Source organism: Meleagris gallopavo, chromosome 1 (assembly GCF_000146605.3).
Source record: "Meleagris gallopavo isolate NT-WF06-2002-E0010 breed Aviagen turkey brand Nicholas breeding stock chromosome 1, Turkey_5.1, whole genome shotgun sequence".
Classification (NCBI taxonomy): Eukaryota; Metazoa; Chordata; class Aves; order Galliformes; family Phasianidae; genus Meleagris; species Meleagris gallopavo.
Window position 1 is genome coordinate 29,456,511 of NC_015011.2, and position 17,443 is coordinate 29,473,953.

A 17,443-nucleotide genomic window follows, 5' to 3' on the forward strand; every position below is an offset into this window, starting at 1 on the left:
GGGAAGGAAGTGAATATTGCTAGGTGGTTTGGGTCTAAGAATTCCTCTAGGATTGAAATTGAAGTGCTGAGCCTTACTGGAAAGTAATTCAGCATATTTAAGAGGAAGCACTTATACTCTAATATGGAATCATTATACAGTTGCAAAGGGAATTTTAAAATTTACTAACAATAGAAACATTAGAGAGCAGCTTCTAGAATGATCTAGTTGTTGCATAGTGATGCAATATTTACATGAATTGATGTAATAAAAACCTGGTAATCACATTCTAGTTCATATTAACATAATCCATTGAGCCCCTTTAGATGTCTTTATAGCTAAAAAGTACCATGGGGATTTAGTAGAGAGCTTCTGTGTAGCTCTACTCTATGCAGTCTTTACTACTGTTCTGTTAAAGGCTTTTCAGCAAAGATGTAATTGCTATATGCCTCATTAAGAACCTCAAGGGATTAACAGACAGGTACATTTTTACAGATGATTTTAAAGTTTTATAATTCTGTCAAATAGAACCAATTTTCATCACTATTTAACGTTAATTCTGTATTAGCAATTTTCATCACTGTGAAAATTAAACACTCTGGTTAAACAAAGTTAGTGCATATATCAGCTGGGACTCTGTTGCTTATTTTACAAGTTGTGTGTAATAGGATTTTTAAAGACATAAACAATTTAATATGTTATTCACGTACAAGATGTAAATCATATTTTTGAATGAAAGATGTTTTCCATTCTCAGAAACTGATAAATTATTTTAAAACACATCTCCTTGAACATTCTTAATCATATCAAAACTGGTCTGCTCAGAACTCCAGCCCCTCAAATCCCATTCATTTGTTTTTCCTTTATTTTCCCTGGCTAGGTTTAATCACAGAATTGGCTGGAAGTGTCCATCTCCTTCTAAAAAAACTAACGTGTTCTTAAGAAAAATATATCAGAATTTCTTTAAAAATTATCTCAAGCAGATTTTGGTCTGAAAAATATAGTAACGATGGTTTTACAGAAAAGGAGAGAAAGAATGGAGAACTGCTCTGATAGCTGTGATCACCATTACACTACATACTGGGGTCCATGATCCATATCGCCATTGGGTCACCTTTCCTACATGGATTAGAGGAAACGATGTAGTCCATAATTTTGTAGTTTCTGGACAAGAGGGCAATTCACATTCCTATGGGGTTTAAAAAAAAAAAAGCTTTCAAAATCTAAGTTTAGGAAAAGCCAAATGTAAAGCAGATGGCTCCCACAATGAGACAGACCCTATGACTACAATATGTCAGCATTAATTAACCAATAAATCTACTTTTCAGTGGCATTATTGAAAGATTTTTAACAAATTGTTTTGTTTTAAATAGAGAGGTGAAGACAATCTATTTAACGTTAATTCTGTATTAGTAATAGCTAATATTTGCAGTTTGAGAAATAGCCAAATTTAGTAGCTTGCTGGAGACAGTTGGCATGAACATGACTGTTCTGTTTCACAGCCATGTGCAGTACAGAACTGAGAGAAAAAAGCAGCTCTGCTGTCCTTTATACCTTCAGTTACCAATAACAATAAATTGTTCAGTTTCAATCAACAGATGAACAAGTACCACAACCCCAAATATGAAGCATATTCAAACCAAATCTGAGTGGAGAGGAAATTAATTTGTACTCATTGCTTGGCTTTTACATTTCGAAATCTTATTCAAGAAACCATCATTGGACTGGTGACTTGTGCAAGGTATATTCTGGATCCCAATACCCTATTTTCTTTTGCTCTCAAAAAAAAAAAAAAAGATCAGAATCAGAGCCTGTCCTCCAAGAGATAAGTGGTTATCTGCCTAACTGCATGTAAGTGCAGTCTGGTAGCCAGATCAACAAACTAATATGTAGCATGTTTGACATTAATTGCTCTCATTTATGTGTAAACCCACTAACTTATTGAAGACATTTTTCCTGAAAGACAATAGATTTAAATTAAGGAATGATAAAGTAATTAAACAGAGATGGGAAGGAAGTGTAGAGACCCATATTAATACCATATTGAACCATATACAATTCATGTCTACACAGTTTTAAATTATTATTTCCATTATCAAAGCTTTCCTCAAGTAAATACATCTATCTTTAAAGAACAAACAGAATTCTGGAGCAGAATTCCAATCTAGCTAGGTGTGATTACTTAGTATAACAGCAAGCAGTCACCTTACTTTATTCTACACATTGGAGCTTTTTAAAAAAAATGTATTTACAAATAATCAGTTCTTTGGATCTCTTCAACATATATCAAATTTTCAAATCTCCAATTTCCATGTTATTCTCCAGGTCAAATAGCACAGAAAAAGAGCATATAGTTTCCTCATTCTAGAACTCATTTCTTGTAAGTTTCTCCAAGAAGTCAGTAGACAATGTTTGTGTTTAGATGCTTTCAGCAAAAATGCTCAACCAACTGGAAGTTATTTCTTAACTTACTTGGTTATCTCTAGGACGAGTAGCAGCATTACATTCTCTGTCATCATCCAAAATAACTCTGTAAATCCCAGTAACACATTTGACTGCACGCATCTGGTATCCACGTCCACACGTTACAGTACACTGTTAAGAATGTCACACACTTGAAATAGCACTATGTTTAAACAAAATTATTTTTTAATTACATTTTCTATTTTAAAACTCTCTCTAGCATAAATAGGAACATCTATTGCGATGGAGGTAAATTTCTTCACATCAGACCATATGGTGTTAAAACAGCGTTCACAACAAACCAGTATTTTGGTTATTGCACAACAGTACTTGCAAAATATCACCACTTCCTCTTTTTCCCACTCTGCCCCCTGCAGTATGTTGGAGGGTGTGCAACAGACTGGGACAAACTTCTTGTTTGCTATTATTTAGCGTATATACTTCAATTATCTTAATTCAAGCTATAAATTAAACGTGCTGGTGCAACTATAAATACTTGGTCTTTTACTTTTCTCATTCATTTGAATGCTATGCTATCTACATTTTCATTATTTTGGAGCTGAAACATGTTCATGAGAAATATCACTAGTAATTTTTTATATTCAGGCTCAAAGTTAGTGGCTATTTGAAGCATTTAATTTACATGAGAGCATTACTAAATTACAGGCTAGACAGTGAATAGAACCAAACAAATATACGAACCAACACACCTTCAAATAGCTGCCTACGTTCCAATTAAAATGCATAAAAGATGTTGTGCTGTGATCATTCATGGTCTGAAACAGTAACAAAAAGTCAGAAATACTTATGTACTCACTGCTCCCCAAGGCCCTACTTGCCAAGATGCGCACTCAGGAAGTTCACATGGTGTTACTGATCCTGGTCTATCATTCAGATTGCAGAAATCGTCTCTCAGTTGTTCATCATTAAGTTGGCACCACACTTGTCGATGCTTCATTCCTTTGCCACATGTCACAGGGCACTGTAAAATAACATTAATAATCAGGTTGTAAAGACTTCACTTTTTTATAGCAAGCTGCAGGATTTTGAAGATTACATAATTCACAAAAATATTCCATGAATGTACTTCATGCAACAGAACTAGTTCTTTTGTGAGCTCTCCATTTCTAGTAACATCAACTCAAACACATAATATAAATAATCACTATCAAGTTTCTAAAGCTATAAAATATGAAAACAAAGTACAACTTGCTTATTTTCAATAGAATAAAAACAGTTAAAACATGAGCGCACATGTCACAGCTTTCACTGGGAACCTGTTTAAGACATCCACCATTCTATTACATATATAAAATCTACAATGAAATGGATATAATTCTGCTCTTCAGTTGGCTGAAGGTTCATTGCTTCAGAAAAAAAGGAAGGTACATGCATGACCAAATAAAGGAGCTTTTGCTATATCACTTTAATGTAATTAAATTTATGAGAAAAAAATAAATCTAGGTGTGGTTTTCAGAAGTTCTCATGCCATTTGTAACCTGAGAGGCATATCAGTGCAGTCCTATAGCTGAAGAATTTTTACTTTCATGTGCCCCAAAATAATCAGAACAAAACACAGTTCAGATTATTTTTATATTGATGATCAGGCCCAAAGGAGTCTTAAACTTTACATGATTCATTACCTCACTCCACTCACTAGCAGACCAGCTTGGACACAAGAATTCATTGCAACTCTGTGTTATAACTCTTGGAAGTTCCTGACATTCCCTGTCAGGAAGATGACGACCCAAGTTGTTCAAACAGAAAGCTTCTCTGGTTCTGACACCTCTTTCACAGCTCCTGGAGCACTGCGGCATTCAGATGATATTATGAAATAGGAAGCATAGCACAAAAAACACAGGTCAAAATAGGTTACCAGTCTTGGAGGCGAAAAGCATAGTGCTAGACAAATGTAGCTACATCAAAGTTATACTTTGTTACTGTGTTCACCTGAGATAAATTTGGCACCTTGTTTAGCAGCTTGAAGACAAAACTCATTAACGGTTACAGCTGAAACTGTACTTATTCTTTTTCTCCAGTGCACACAGTACTAAATTATTAAGGCTCCAAATAAAATATGCCCCAATATTCTCTGCTGACTTCTAAATACAAGCTGTGAAATACTGTAGACAGCTAGAATTTCTTACAATATGAGGAATTATGTCCAGCAGTTACCAAAATCCAGAGTCTGGTATTAGCTCTTCCAACAACATCTCATTTGTATAACATTATTTTTTTTTCAGTTATTTAAACTAAATATATATATATTCAGAAAAAAAACAAGAATTCTTATGAACACTAATTGTAAGTCTAATGCTAAACGGTTTTGAATTTGTACCTTTGACCCTTCTGGATTTGTCAAGCATTATTTTCTTTTAGTTATTTAAACTGAAAAATATATGTAAATAGAAACCAAGATTTCCTACGAAGAGTAACTAGAACTATAATGTTATAATTACAAAGGTTTTGAATTCATACCTCTGACCATTCTGTGTAGTGCCAACTTGTTAACATACAGTCGCCATGACAGGGCTCTCTGGTTGGTGGTTTCTGCTGATCAGCACAGTATCTATCGTCCACCAGAGCACTGAGTCCTTTTGAAACGGAGTACTTCATGCAGTGGATTTCTATAGATCGATACCCTGGGCCACACCTTGATGTGCAGTCACTTTTGCCAATGCTGTGCCACCTGCAAATATAAACTGTTATAGAAAGGCTAACTATGATTTATTAAGTTAATTAAACACTCAGAGAAAGAACCTAAAATTGCATTTTAGGGATTAGCTAGTCACGACTGGAATTTTCAAAGCAATATAAACGAATTGAACTCATAGTTTTAAAAACATCTTTTTAAATTTCAAGAACCTTTTGTCTAAATCTCCCAGGTGATTTTGAAAAATATAAGCCATAATTTTAACCTTTATATTCTGAACACTTCATTGAGGGCTTTCTTGGAGTGGGAAAAAAAGTCTGTGTTTCAAATTAGTTTCAGTTACAGGTACCGTTCTGCTGAAAAACATATTCTGCTCAGGAATACAATTTTCTTGAGCTTTATGAATATGAATTAGAAAGAGCACATTAATTCTACTTAATTGCAGAACTGTAGGCCTACTGTATAAACCAATTATATAAATAGTTACATATATATATATACAGATTTGAAAAAGGAGGGAAAGATAGGAGAAGGGACGAATGATGGAAGGAGAGGAAGTGGTGCAAGGAAGAATAAAGCAGTCAATTACTTTGTTTCAATCTCTATCAAGAAAAGTAAGAAAGACCACAGTAATTCAATTAGTGAAGAATCTCTTGTTACCTTAATTCACACTCTGTATTACACTCTTCAGAGACATCTGGAACAGGAGGTATATGTTCACATCTTTGATCAGACACTACCACATGATCACTTCTACGTATGCACGTCATTCTTCTTCTTCTAATACCTTGAAAAGAAGAAAAGTGAAAAGCGGGTTGAAACAAGAGAGCCTTTTTACAATAATGGATTTAATTCATCATTTAGGAATTTAGCTGAGATACCCCATTAGCATTAATCTTTGTATAGAGAGAATTCTGCTGAAACATGCTGCTCTGTGCAGCTAGCTACCTTCCTGGTGAGAGCAGACTCATCCTAATTGCATTTGCCACTGTATTAGCTAAGAGGTCATGATCCTTTCTTTAAGGAAGCAGAAAGTTTGAGCACAAAGTACCCAAAAGACCTGAGTCTTTCAGGTTGGAGAAGTACTACAGTTGGCAGATGTTATGCTTCTCTAGCACATGAGTATGTCTTCAGCCTGACTCAAAATTGGCAGAAATTCACCATCTATCTCAAGTACAGGAAAGCACCTGTTAATAGGAGAATCTATAAAAAAAATCTGAGCGCATACAGTTCATAGATACACTGTATACATATTGTGGCTCTATTTTTAGGCTGTAATAGCATATGGAATATTGGTTTAAATTTATATTTCCCAATAGCTCCATTTAAAGTAGCAGATAACCAAAACACAGAAATACATATGAAAAATACCAGGCAAACCAGTCAGTCACCATCTGGAAGTACTATAACAGCTGCTAACTATATCTTAGTAGACATACAATTATAAAGGATGCACTAGACTTGATTCAACTATTTTCTATGAACCACTCCCATAGTTAAAAAGGGAGGGAACACAAACATAATTCTGGGTACAGAATTATACTGAGAAGAAAAAGTGAAGCCATTCTGCCCTTAAATGCTACATGCACCTAAAGTTTCTGAAAATGCTGAGTTTCTTCCTTACAAGCAGACGTAACAAAATCTGAGTACTTAAGACTAGTCCCATCCTAAACGTCAGAAGAATTCACGCTACCTTGACACATCCTGCTGCAGTCCTGCCAGGGTCCATAGGGATCCCACGTAAACAGATCACTTCTGTCTTCTATTGGAATATTGAATGAATAACGCACATCAGGGTTGTATAAATTCCCTACACACAAAACCTTAATTGAGATAAAATAACTGTTTTTCAGTAAATTTGAGCATGGCATAAGATTGTGAACACAATGACCACGTAGCCAATTTTCAAATTCATGAAAAAAGGTAAATATTCACCTGTAAGGTTAACTCTTCTTCAATCCTATCAGTGCTGTTAATTCGTTCTACTGTATTGTTTGAACCATTGTACTCAAAAATTGCTCCATGTATGTTGATTTCTCTTTTTGACATGCTTACAACAAAATTTCCATTCAAGATAAAATTCCCATGAATATCAGATAACGCTGTAAGTAAAATAAATATGTAAGTAAAGCTTCTATTTTAGTTAGAAGTTTCTTTCTATCAAAACTTCTAAAAATACATCTTTGCATCAACACTGCCATGTTTTAGTCTACATGTAAGATTTTAAAGTTGTACCAAACATTTCTAATGCATGAATTCAATCTCAACCATTGGCAGCTTTCATTTGAGCAGTTGTCATTTCTCTGCAATAACACATTTAATAATATTTGTTTTGCTGAAAGCTGAGTACAGTCACACTTTAAATTTAGTTAGGTTTAGATTAGTTTAGTTAGGTACTGAAGAAGAGAATAAACATCATTCATATTTCTGTTCTATTCTACAGTGCACATTCTTCTATTTGTTGGAGCTATTTTTAGTTAAGTAGCTATTAAAAGTAAATTCTAAAGTAAGAAAAAGGGAATTAATATGCATTCAGAATAATAATAACCATTTTATTATAATAGCAAAGATGAATAGCAAAGTAAACATTAATAAAACAACGGAAAAAGAGAGAAAGAAACTATGCATCAATATACTACTCTCAGGCACTTCAGAGATAATATAATTACTCTGAAATAAAATAACCAAGATCTTTGGTATCATTCACTTGTGATTTCTTTGTTTCTATCACATATCACAAATTCATAAATAAATTTATCAAAATATTATCTTTACACTCAGACATGACAGAAAAATAGAAAAAACATGAGAAATCCGGTAAGTTTGCTGACTGCTTCATTTCTAAATATGTTTTCAATATTTATAAACTCAAATGCCTGCAATACTCTTTAGCTGGCTCATGATGATTTAATTATCATGGCCACAACAAACTCAAAAATTGACAAAATCATACAGTATCATGCTATAACTTGTCTTCTCTGACAAGTGAGACATTCAAGAATCAGAAACCTACCATCATCTCATTATTATTAAAATGAACACCTACTGAGAGAGTCAGGCAAGTGGTGATAGAATGTAATTACATATTTGCTCTAAAGACTTTATCAAGCTTCTGACAACATGTGTCTAGAGCAGACTTTTGACATGAGCATGAAAACTATCATCTGTCAGTGTTGTACGCTGGAGGCCCTTACCAAGGTAGTTGTCATCTTCTGGTTTCCCTGAGTAGCTGTGCTGCCGAATATCAATGTTTGTTGCTCCTTTGGGAATCTGTACTACAACATTGTAACCTGCAATGTAATTATTCACAAATTAACCACAGATAAAAATACTCAGATGCTGGCAGATATGAGCATACGTTTAACTACTTTTATTCAACAAACTCTATCATGCAACAACAACCATTACTTCTGAATACCCTCACTTTTTCAGGATGAAAATATGAATATCTTTGTGTGTCTTTTTTCTTTAAGTCAGTTGAATTGAATTTTTATTTTCATAACTCAAAAGACAGCTAAAATTCATTCCTGTGTTCAGAAATGTGAATTCTATTCTTTAACAATAACATGCGTTCACCTAGAGAGCAGTCGCGTATATTATGTGAGACTCAGGAAACACGGTGGCTGCTCATAGTTTAGACACAAAACTTTCATACATGTCTAAATGAATCACTTGAAGTACTTCCATTCTCTGTACAACTGAGTTAGGTTTTCCCTATCTTACAAAAGTATTGCATCACAGCACTCTAAAGAACAAGTCCTAAATACTCAAACAGTGCAGTGCTACAACAGACGTAGATGTACTGGACAAAAGAGCTATGTCAGATCCACATTCTGCTACTACAAGTGTTATCATGTTGAGCATCCTCTAGAATAAAAATGCTTCACAAATGAGTCACTGTTTCCTGTAATATGTCCAACCAGTATTACGGTATCCTCATCTTCAGGTAACAAAATCAGGTGTGTACTGATCTACTTTTCAGATCTGTTGCTCTGTACTTAAGTACAAGCTAAAAAAACAGTAGTTTCTCACAGATGCTAATTACAAATTCAGAAGGATCACTGTGACTAAGAACAACTGAATATAGCAAACACGGGAAAGAATAAACAAAAATATGCAATCTAAAGCATTAATATAATCTTTGCTAACTTTGCCACTTGTTTTGCTGTGTTTAAAAGTCTTGCCTTTATTGAACTTTAGTTAGTTGACTAACTTCCATGGGTAGCAAATTAAATGGGTATAGTCTTTTAAGTTTCTTAATTCACTAATTTCCCAGTACTTTTAACCTAATAAAACTATAAAACTTAAAAGGAGCATTTAAACTAATCACAGGCCCATCAGAGTTACCAGATGGGGGCAGCACTGCAACTGCACGATTTGCTACCTGGATTAAAAGAGCCTTTAGACACTGTTCTAGTAATATTGGGAATAAAAACAAAAAACACACAGAAAAGGCCCTCGTCTCTCACACTGAAAACCTTGTGGAATACAGAAGACAAAATACGGGAGGAAACTACAAATAAAATTGCCTAGCACATTGTCAAGTATAAAAAGGATACTAGATCACATACTAAGGCAGTGAGAAGGAAAGTTTTCCAGGAAATCCTCAGAATCTCTAATCTACTGCAATTATAACCAGCATAATAATTATGCTCACATAATTAGATGACCATTTTCTAAACTGGGAGTTTAGCAAATTAGCATTTCATCACAGTGAATACATGACAGTGTTTCACTGTCATTTAAACACTTAATGACAACATCATGACTGTCCTCATAACTGTATGAATACAAGCACGTACCACAAGCTGCTCTTGCCTAGTTCCTCAGTAAAATGGCTTGTGACAGTATGGAATGGTACTAGTTACAGATTAAAGAAAAAGACCAAGTATACGGACTTTGGCAAGCTTATCTAGTGATATAACAAAGAGGAGAGCCACAAAGATGATCGGAGGGCTGGAGCACCTGCTCTGTGAAGAAAAGATGAGAGATTCAGGCTTGTTCAGCTTGGAGAAGAAAAGACTCCAGGGAGATCTCATTGCAGCCCTCCAGTACTTGAGGGAAACTTACAAGCAGGAGGGAGACTGATCTTTAACATGGTCTGATAATGACAGGACAAGGGAAACGGCTTTAAACTAAGTGGGAAGATTTAGGTTAGATGTTAGGAAGAAATTCTTTACTCAGAGAGTGGTGAGGCACTGGAACAAGCTGCCCAGAGAAGCTGTGGATCCCACTCCAACCAGAAGTGTTTAGTGCCAGGTTGGATGGGGCCCTGGGCAGCCTGATCTGGTGAGTGGCAACCCTGCTCATGGTAGGAGTGCTGAAACTAGACAACCCCTTCTAATCCAAGCAAGTCTATGTGATTCTAAGAATTGACAACACTCTGTCTAATCTATAGCAACAAGTTGGGAAACTTATTTTATTGCATTCTACATAATGAATGTAGTCATCTTGCCTCCCAGTGTAAATATGAGCTCCTATATAAATTATTTCCTCAGAACACGTAGCACTACAGTAAATCAGTTAAAGCGTCTAGGAAAGCAAATGACACAGTAACTTTCAAATCAGACTACCTTGTGTCAAATGGATTGTAAAAATAAAAAAACAACAACATACTATGAGCTTCCATTTTTCATAATTTACTTTTTAATATAAAAATGATAGGTTTCTTTTTTGAGATGATGCATTTTGTCAAAAAATGCACAAAATGAAAATTTTACTACTTTGTGGAATTAATTTCAGTTAGAAGTAAATAAGTCTGAGATAACACAAAGCTGATAAACTGATAGTGACAATCTGATAAAGCTGATAGTGACAATCTTTACCATAGTTGAATGAATGGTAGCTTTAGTATACTATTTTATTTGTATCAAATGTATTTGTGACGTAATTTGTGTGATACTTGTAGTGATGGAAAACAAAAAACTACATTCTTCTTCTTTAGTGTTTTGACCAAATATTCAGAATCCAGTCTCTAATAAAAATAGTAACTTCTTCGAGCATCTCTGGACAGACACAAGAAAAGTTATGTTTATTTGTAGAGGAGAAGTAGTTGTATCTCACCTTTAAGCTTTTGATACTTTTTGCATGGCACAAGGCCTTTGCCTGGAAAAAATAAATAAATCCAGCAGGATGCTAAATATGCTTTCCCTGCTGACCAGTAACTCCTTTGTCCACTGAAGATCCTATTTGGCAGCTCTCCAGGTGTCATTTTCACTTCGCCTGTGGCCTCTTTCAACCACTGAGAATGCATGAAGAAGCCTTTTGGAATTTGATATGAAACCAGAGATTACTTATGTTTTTTGCTCTAACTACTGAACTGGTTTTTTCACATAGTGCAGATAGACTTTTCAGTTGAATGGGTCACTGTGTCAGTGCTTTCCGTTCATCCTTGAAAGGGCACACATGAGTGAAAACTGGGGATATTTTTTTGTTAGCAGAGGCAGAAAAGAACATACACTGAAATCCCATTTCCTTAAACGTACAATTTCTAAACCACACTGAAATGTACATTAAGATTTTAAAAATACAAACATACCATAACGAGCACGGTTGAAAGTACCTGCAAGTGTCTTACATGAAGAGTTATCACCACCACAGATCCCACATTTGTCTCTCCTTGCCTTGGAATTCAAAACATGATCACAGCCTGCTTGCTACAAAAAATATAATGTTGTCTCATTCAGTCCAGTGGAAAAAAGTGAAAATACACAATGCTAGTTTCCCACTCCCCAGAAACATTTTCATTCACTGTATATACCTAGTCTTCCTTGGCAGTTCATGAAAAGCCTTCTTACATTTTAGTATACTGTATAGTTCCGGATTATACATTCTTACTACAACAAATTCACTCAATATATCAAGAACTATATAAAGCTACCCAGAAGTATTTAAAGATGTTGTATAAAAATATCAACATGGTATGTAAACTAAGGTGTATTTACATAAAGTCTTGAAATTCTAAAATGAGTATGTACACGTGCATGAATATCAATTATATTCAAGTCTGTCATGGCTGCAAAACGAGAAAGAGAATACATGTAGACTAGCACAGAAACACTTCTCATTTATAAATATTTACTTACACTTCCTTTCTTTTTTTTTTTTTCCCCACAATCATAAACAGGACTGTTCTTTGGCATTTCCTCTTCCATTTTGATATACAGCCAAATAAAAAGCTACATTTTCTCCTCATTCTGAATTTAGCCAGTTTCACTGAAATCAGCAAATCTACTTAGGATGGACAAAAAAGTCTTGAACTTTTTTAATATATCAGTTTGTTATTTTTTAACAAAATCTGGTGGGCATTTCCACAACTTCTATTAAGCACATTTAAATGATCCCTTTCCTGGGTCTGTTTATCCTCGCTTTGCAGTAAAGTCATAAATGTGTAATCTATCTACCCTTGCATTTTCTGACTTTTTCACTTCTTTGATAGCAGAAATATGATAGCAATAAACACACAGCATGATTCTTTCCTTCTTTTACACCAATTTCAGATCAGTTTCCCTCTGCTCTCTCAGACAATAACAACACATCAGGCTTAATGAGGAAAGACTGTGGGTGTTCAGATTCAGATGTATGTGCTTTGCTTAATTGCCTCAATTTCCAGATCTTAATTTGGTAGGGATTAAAATCAACTTAAGTAAATTCAAAACATCTGGTTTTACATATTTTCAATAATGGTTATTTCAGTGTATATTTATTTAATATCTATTCTACAAGCTGTTAAAACTGACTTTAATAATTAGTAAGTTTAGATTTAAATACCCTGCATAAGCCTTGAACACAAAGGTCATTGGTTTCTGCTCCACAGGGAGTACCATCAGCAACTCTGTCCTTCAGCTGATAGTAGGAAGTTGTTCCAGAAACTCGGCAAAAAAGTTTACAGCGATCTTTCATTGAAACTGGAAAGAAAATCCAACAGGTTTCTTGTCTGTTTTATTACTTTAGTTAAAGAAACATTTTTATTTTATTAATTGAAAAAAAATTGTAGTTACTTACTACCACTGTACTTTGGAAGCCAGCGAACAGCAGATGTAAGACCATTGATGTTAAAATGTTTGCCATCAAATTCAGAGCACTGTTGCTCCCGGAAATCTTTTTTGCCCTTTGGACATGAATCAGTATTACAGGAACGAAATTTCATCCTGCGGCCAACACAGTACTTTCCTCCATTTCTTGGTCTAATAAAAACAGATAAATGTAAAATGTTGTCTCTTATTTTCTAAAATTCCTTTTTTCCAGTAAAATTTTCACAGAATCGGTATCTCCTCTGTAATTTTAAATTACATTTCCTAACTTGTAAATCCTGTTACACAATACTTCCATACTAGCAGGTTCTTGGAAAGGAAAAAATTATCAACAGCATATTGGAAGCATCAGCTACTACAGACTGACACAGGCCTATTTAATCAAGATCTAATCAGCTTGTCTCTTATTCATCAGGGAAAACAAAATAACCTGGGGTGATATCCTTCTGATAATATCAAGATGGCATTACTTCCTAAGAAAAGCCAATAGCCATAACTGCAGCTCTTGTTCTGTAGAAGTTAAGGGCAAAGTTCTCTCTGATTTTTGTTACAGAGAACGAAACCCACGTAGATTATGTAGTCAATGGAAGTTTCTTACTATAATGTAAATTGTAACTGACTCTGCAGTAATTAGTGTTGCTTGTGAACATTATTGGTTGGTAGTTAAAGAGTCTTAAAACCAAGCAAATCAACTGTTTTACTAAAAAGATTACTAGGCAGTATATCCTTTTTTGTTTTGTAACTTCCAGTCTGGAGAAAGTATCACAATGTTTAAGTAAACCCTCAGTATATAGAGTAAAGCTAGAAAAAAAACCTGAGTCTTCATCAGTATCTATAAATGTGAATGACATAGTTGAAGCAAAAGCACTCTAGAAGTTCTAAGCAGACTGGAGTCTCTAGACTCATTCCTCTTTTCAGACATGGTTAAAACACATTTATTTTACTGCTGTTTTGAACGAATTCATGAAACTAAAATATCTTCATATTTTTTTGAACTAAACTATTATGTCATAATTCCTTTACCCTGCTCTAATGAAGGAGAACAACAGAAAACATACTCCGGTCTGTTACAGAGCCTGGTGGTGCTCTTGATTCCACCTCCACAAGTTCTTGAACATGAGCTATAAGGTCCCCATGGTCCCCAATCTCCATCTACAGGACGCGTCTCCATTTCTCTGCTCACACAAATTCCATGGCGGCAGTGCTGTGCAGTTGACAAACAAAAAAAGATTTCTAAGTTAAGCAAAAGGTTACCATATATATTAGGCACAGAAAGAAGAAAATTGACTTCAGCCATCCATCAAAGACTGCCCACAACTGAGCACAAGAGAGCAGACTGGATGAACTACACGGAGTCAGTGCTCATAGACAAATGAGAAAATTCCATATTTTAGATGACTGACTGCAAACTCAAGATTAGACTGATGATCCAGTTTGTTGTCAGAAGGGGTTCTCACAGCCACATTGACTCCATCATTCCCTGCAGTACATATATGGATCAGTCACTAGAATCATCAGAACAGATCATATCAACTCAACTGCTTGTTATTTATGAAGCTTAGGCTTTGCATTTTCACTTTCTGTGGCACAGAGCAGCTTGGTATTATCCCACAGTCTTAAAGGTTTTAGTCCAACTAAACTCTCTACCACATAACAATAATTCAAGGATACACAGAAAATAAAACAACCCAAGAATTCCAACCCTTTCAGAAATTGATTTAAATGTTGCATATAGTTTCTCAAGAGTTATTCTAACATGAGCATTTTTTCCAATTGTCTATTCTTTGGGATGGACTCCTAGAGCTAGGAGGAGGTGGTCTTTGAATACTAAGCAGCTTTCTTTGGCCTCTCTTCCTTCTAGGGCCTTATCCCACCATATGCTACCAAGCAGATCCTTGAAGAGGTCAAAATCTGCTCTCTTGAAATCCATGATTGTGAGCAGTTATTCAGCCTCATCTTTACCTTCAGATTCTTGAATTCTACCACCTCACGGTCACCACAGCCAAAACTGCCTTTGACCTTCCCATTTACAACCAGTCCTTCACCGTTAGTTTAAGGTCCAGCAGAGCACATCTCCTTTTTCGCTCCTTAATCACTTAGAGAACGAAGTAATCAAAGCATGCCAGAAACCTCCCAGATAATTTATGCCCTGCTGTGCTGACCTACCAACAGATAAAAGAAGGTAGCTGAAGTCCCCCATGAGGACCAGGGCCTTGTTCTCCAAACAGGACTTTGTTAAAGAATCAGGTTCTCCATTATGAATTATGCTCAAACTCTTAATCCAATTTGGTAGTAAAATTTCTGCCTGTATGGCCTTTGGTCATGCTGACTCTCAAGCATTGTCTATGTATTTCAAGCCCTGAAAGTCTTCCTCTGAGAATGTGATCAATCAAGGTGATTTAAAGCTCAAAGCAAGCACAGAACCAAAGCCGGATCTATATTGCTATAGAAGCCATTTAAATGTTTCAGCAAACTGGCCAGATCACTCGATGCTAAGACTAACACTGTAACTCAGCCAGTGAAATAATGGCATCGTTTTGGTGTTATCTGCATATCACCACAGTGCTTACTATCAGTTTTCATTACTTTTACTTTTTTCCAGATGCCTTTAGGATTCCTTTGTACCTCAACTTTCTAGTACCTCTAGGAGGTAAACTAACTAACATAAAAGATATGAATGCAGTTTATGAAAGTTGAAGGTAAACATGAGGAAACATTAAAATCTTGCATTCCAAGAATTGTCATTAACATCTTCTGAATTTTTTTTTTTACAATTATAGGCTGAGGATTCTAAATCTCACATCACAAAACCTATAATGCATCCAAACATCCAAATATGACACTAGGATCTAGCGTTTAAGTTCTTCCTTCCACAAAAACATTCACAGCAGCTTGAAGGGAGAACTCAGGAAAAGAGAGTTGTAAAATGAAATTTTATACCCACAACAGCATTGTTCTGATCTATAAAAATGCAAAGCACATGTTCACATCTGGGATTTTAATAGCTTATTCAACAAACTTGTCTCAGCTATTATTCTACTGCTGCATTCCTACAGAAGCAACATGATGGAGTCACAGTCGAAAACTCAGGCACCAGACGCATTCCAGATGTTCCTCAATGCTTGCTTGAATCAAACCCAAACCCGACCCAAATCCATATGCAATTATTACATCTTCAGAGATGAGAAGGAGGTTCAAAGTTTGGGATCAGTGGATCTACAGGTACCCAGATTCGTATTTCTTAACTGCCTATTTACAACAAGCACTTTGACTTCTAAGTATGGATTAAACAGTGATTTGATAAACTGATTTCAAGTACTTCCAATATATCTCACAACTTATTGTACTTGCTAAGTGTCCTGGAAAGCAAATTTGAAAGAAATTATTAAAGTGTTAATTGTCAGGCTATGCTAAACTTAATTGAATCAAGAGTAACAGTATATGTACAAGAACATGCTATACAGTGATTCTAGTTATACAGATTCATCATATCACCCAATGAGCAAGAACTAGATAAGAACATCTACTCAGATGAATGTAACAGTTCAAAAATCTCTGAACTACCATTTCTGGCTGTATTTATCTCTTTGGAGTGTTCCCATTTATCACCTAGAAATAAATGTTTTAATGTAAATCCCTCCGTGTCATCTGCTGCAAATGAATGAATCTATGGAAACCTGCTGCTGCACTTTAGATCTATGTCTGATGTGCTTCTTCCTACAATACATCTTACAGCCATGTCTGCTTTCTGAGAAAAGGTCAAGTATGGAATCGGGCAAACCAGACCACATGAAGAAGTGAGGTCTAGACCATAGAATAACAATGAAAATAGAGTGGTTAATAAAATGAACATGTAACGCAAAAGAAACTGAATTGCAGCTAACTGAAGTTGTACCTACAGCATCTCAAGTCTCTGTAGTACTGGTTCTCAGACAAGTATACATCTATTAGTCAGATTATATCAACTATTTTAAAACATATTCTAATAACACACTTAATCATTTTCTACAACATTTTCAAATTTCCAACATTTTTTTTCCTTGTGAAAAATCTAAATACTTTATTTCCCCCTTGTAACACTCCCACAGAAAATCCTCAGTTTTTCTGAAATCACATCTAATCAGAAAAATATTTCATTAAAATCCCTGTTTATAGGAAAAATTCTTTGTTTGACCCTTAAAAAAATTTTACTTGTTTTTACAGCTCAAAAGATCCTCCACTGCTTCCCAGACAGCTAGACAGCTAAAATCTAATCACCTTTATTAAAATCCATCTGAATTTTTTCATACTTACTTTCCACATACATATATACACA

At 35.1% G+C, this 17,443-nt stretch overlaps 1 protein-coding gene across 1 annotated transcript in view; it reads right to left on the reverse strand.

Moving 5' to 3' along the window:
- ADAMTS20 (ADAM metallopeptidase with thrombospondin type 1 motif 20) overlaps positions 1-17,443 on the reverse strand; it is a gene marked incomplete at its 5' end in the record, with an annotated part of 91,183 nt that overhangs the window by 33,189 nt on the left and 40,551 nt on the right. The window contains 13 exons of the mRNA XM_019612782.2: positions 1,061-1,168; positions 2,452-2,574; positions 3,260-3,424; positions 4,086-4,250; positions 4,921-5,131; positions 5,756-5,882; positions 6,789-6,918; positions 7,031-7,197; positions 8,290-8,385; positions 11,634-11,751; positions 12,866-13,002; positions 13,100-13,281; positions 14,187-14,332. Coding sequence (XP_019468327.1) covers positions 1,061-1,168; positions 2,452-2,574; positions 3,260-3,424; positions 4,086-4,250; positions 4,921-5,131; positions 5,756-5,882; positions 6,789-6,918; positions 7,031-7,197; positions 8,290-8,385; positions 11,634-11,751; positions 12,866-13,002; positions 13,100-13,281; positions 14,187-14,332 — 1,875 coding nt within the window. The remainder of the gene's footprint in view (positions 1-1,060; positions 1,169-2,451; positions 2,575-3,259; positions 3,425-4,085; positions 4,251-4,920; positions 5,132-5,755; positions 5,883-6,788; positions 6,919-7,030; positions 7,198-8,289; positions 8,386-11,633; positions 11,752-12,865; positions 13,003-13,099; positions 13,282-14,186; positions 14,333-17,443) is intronic.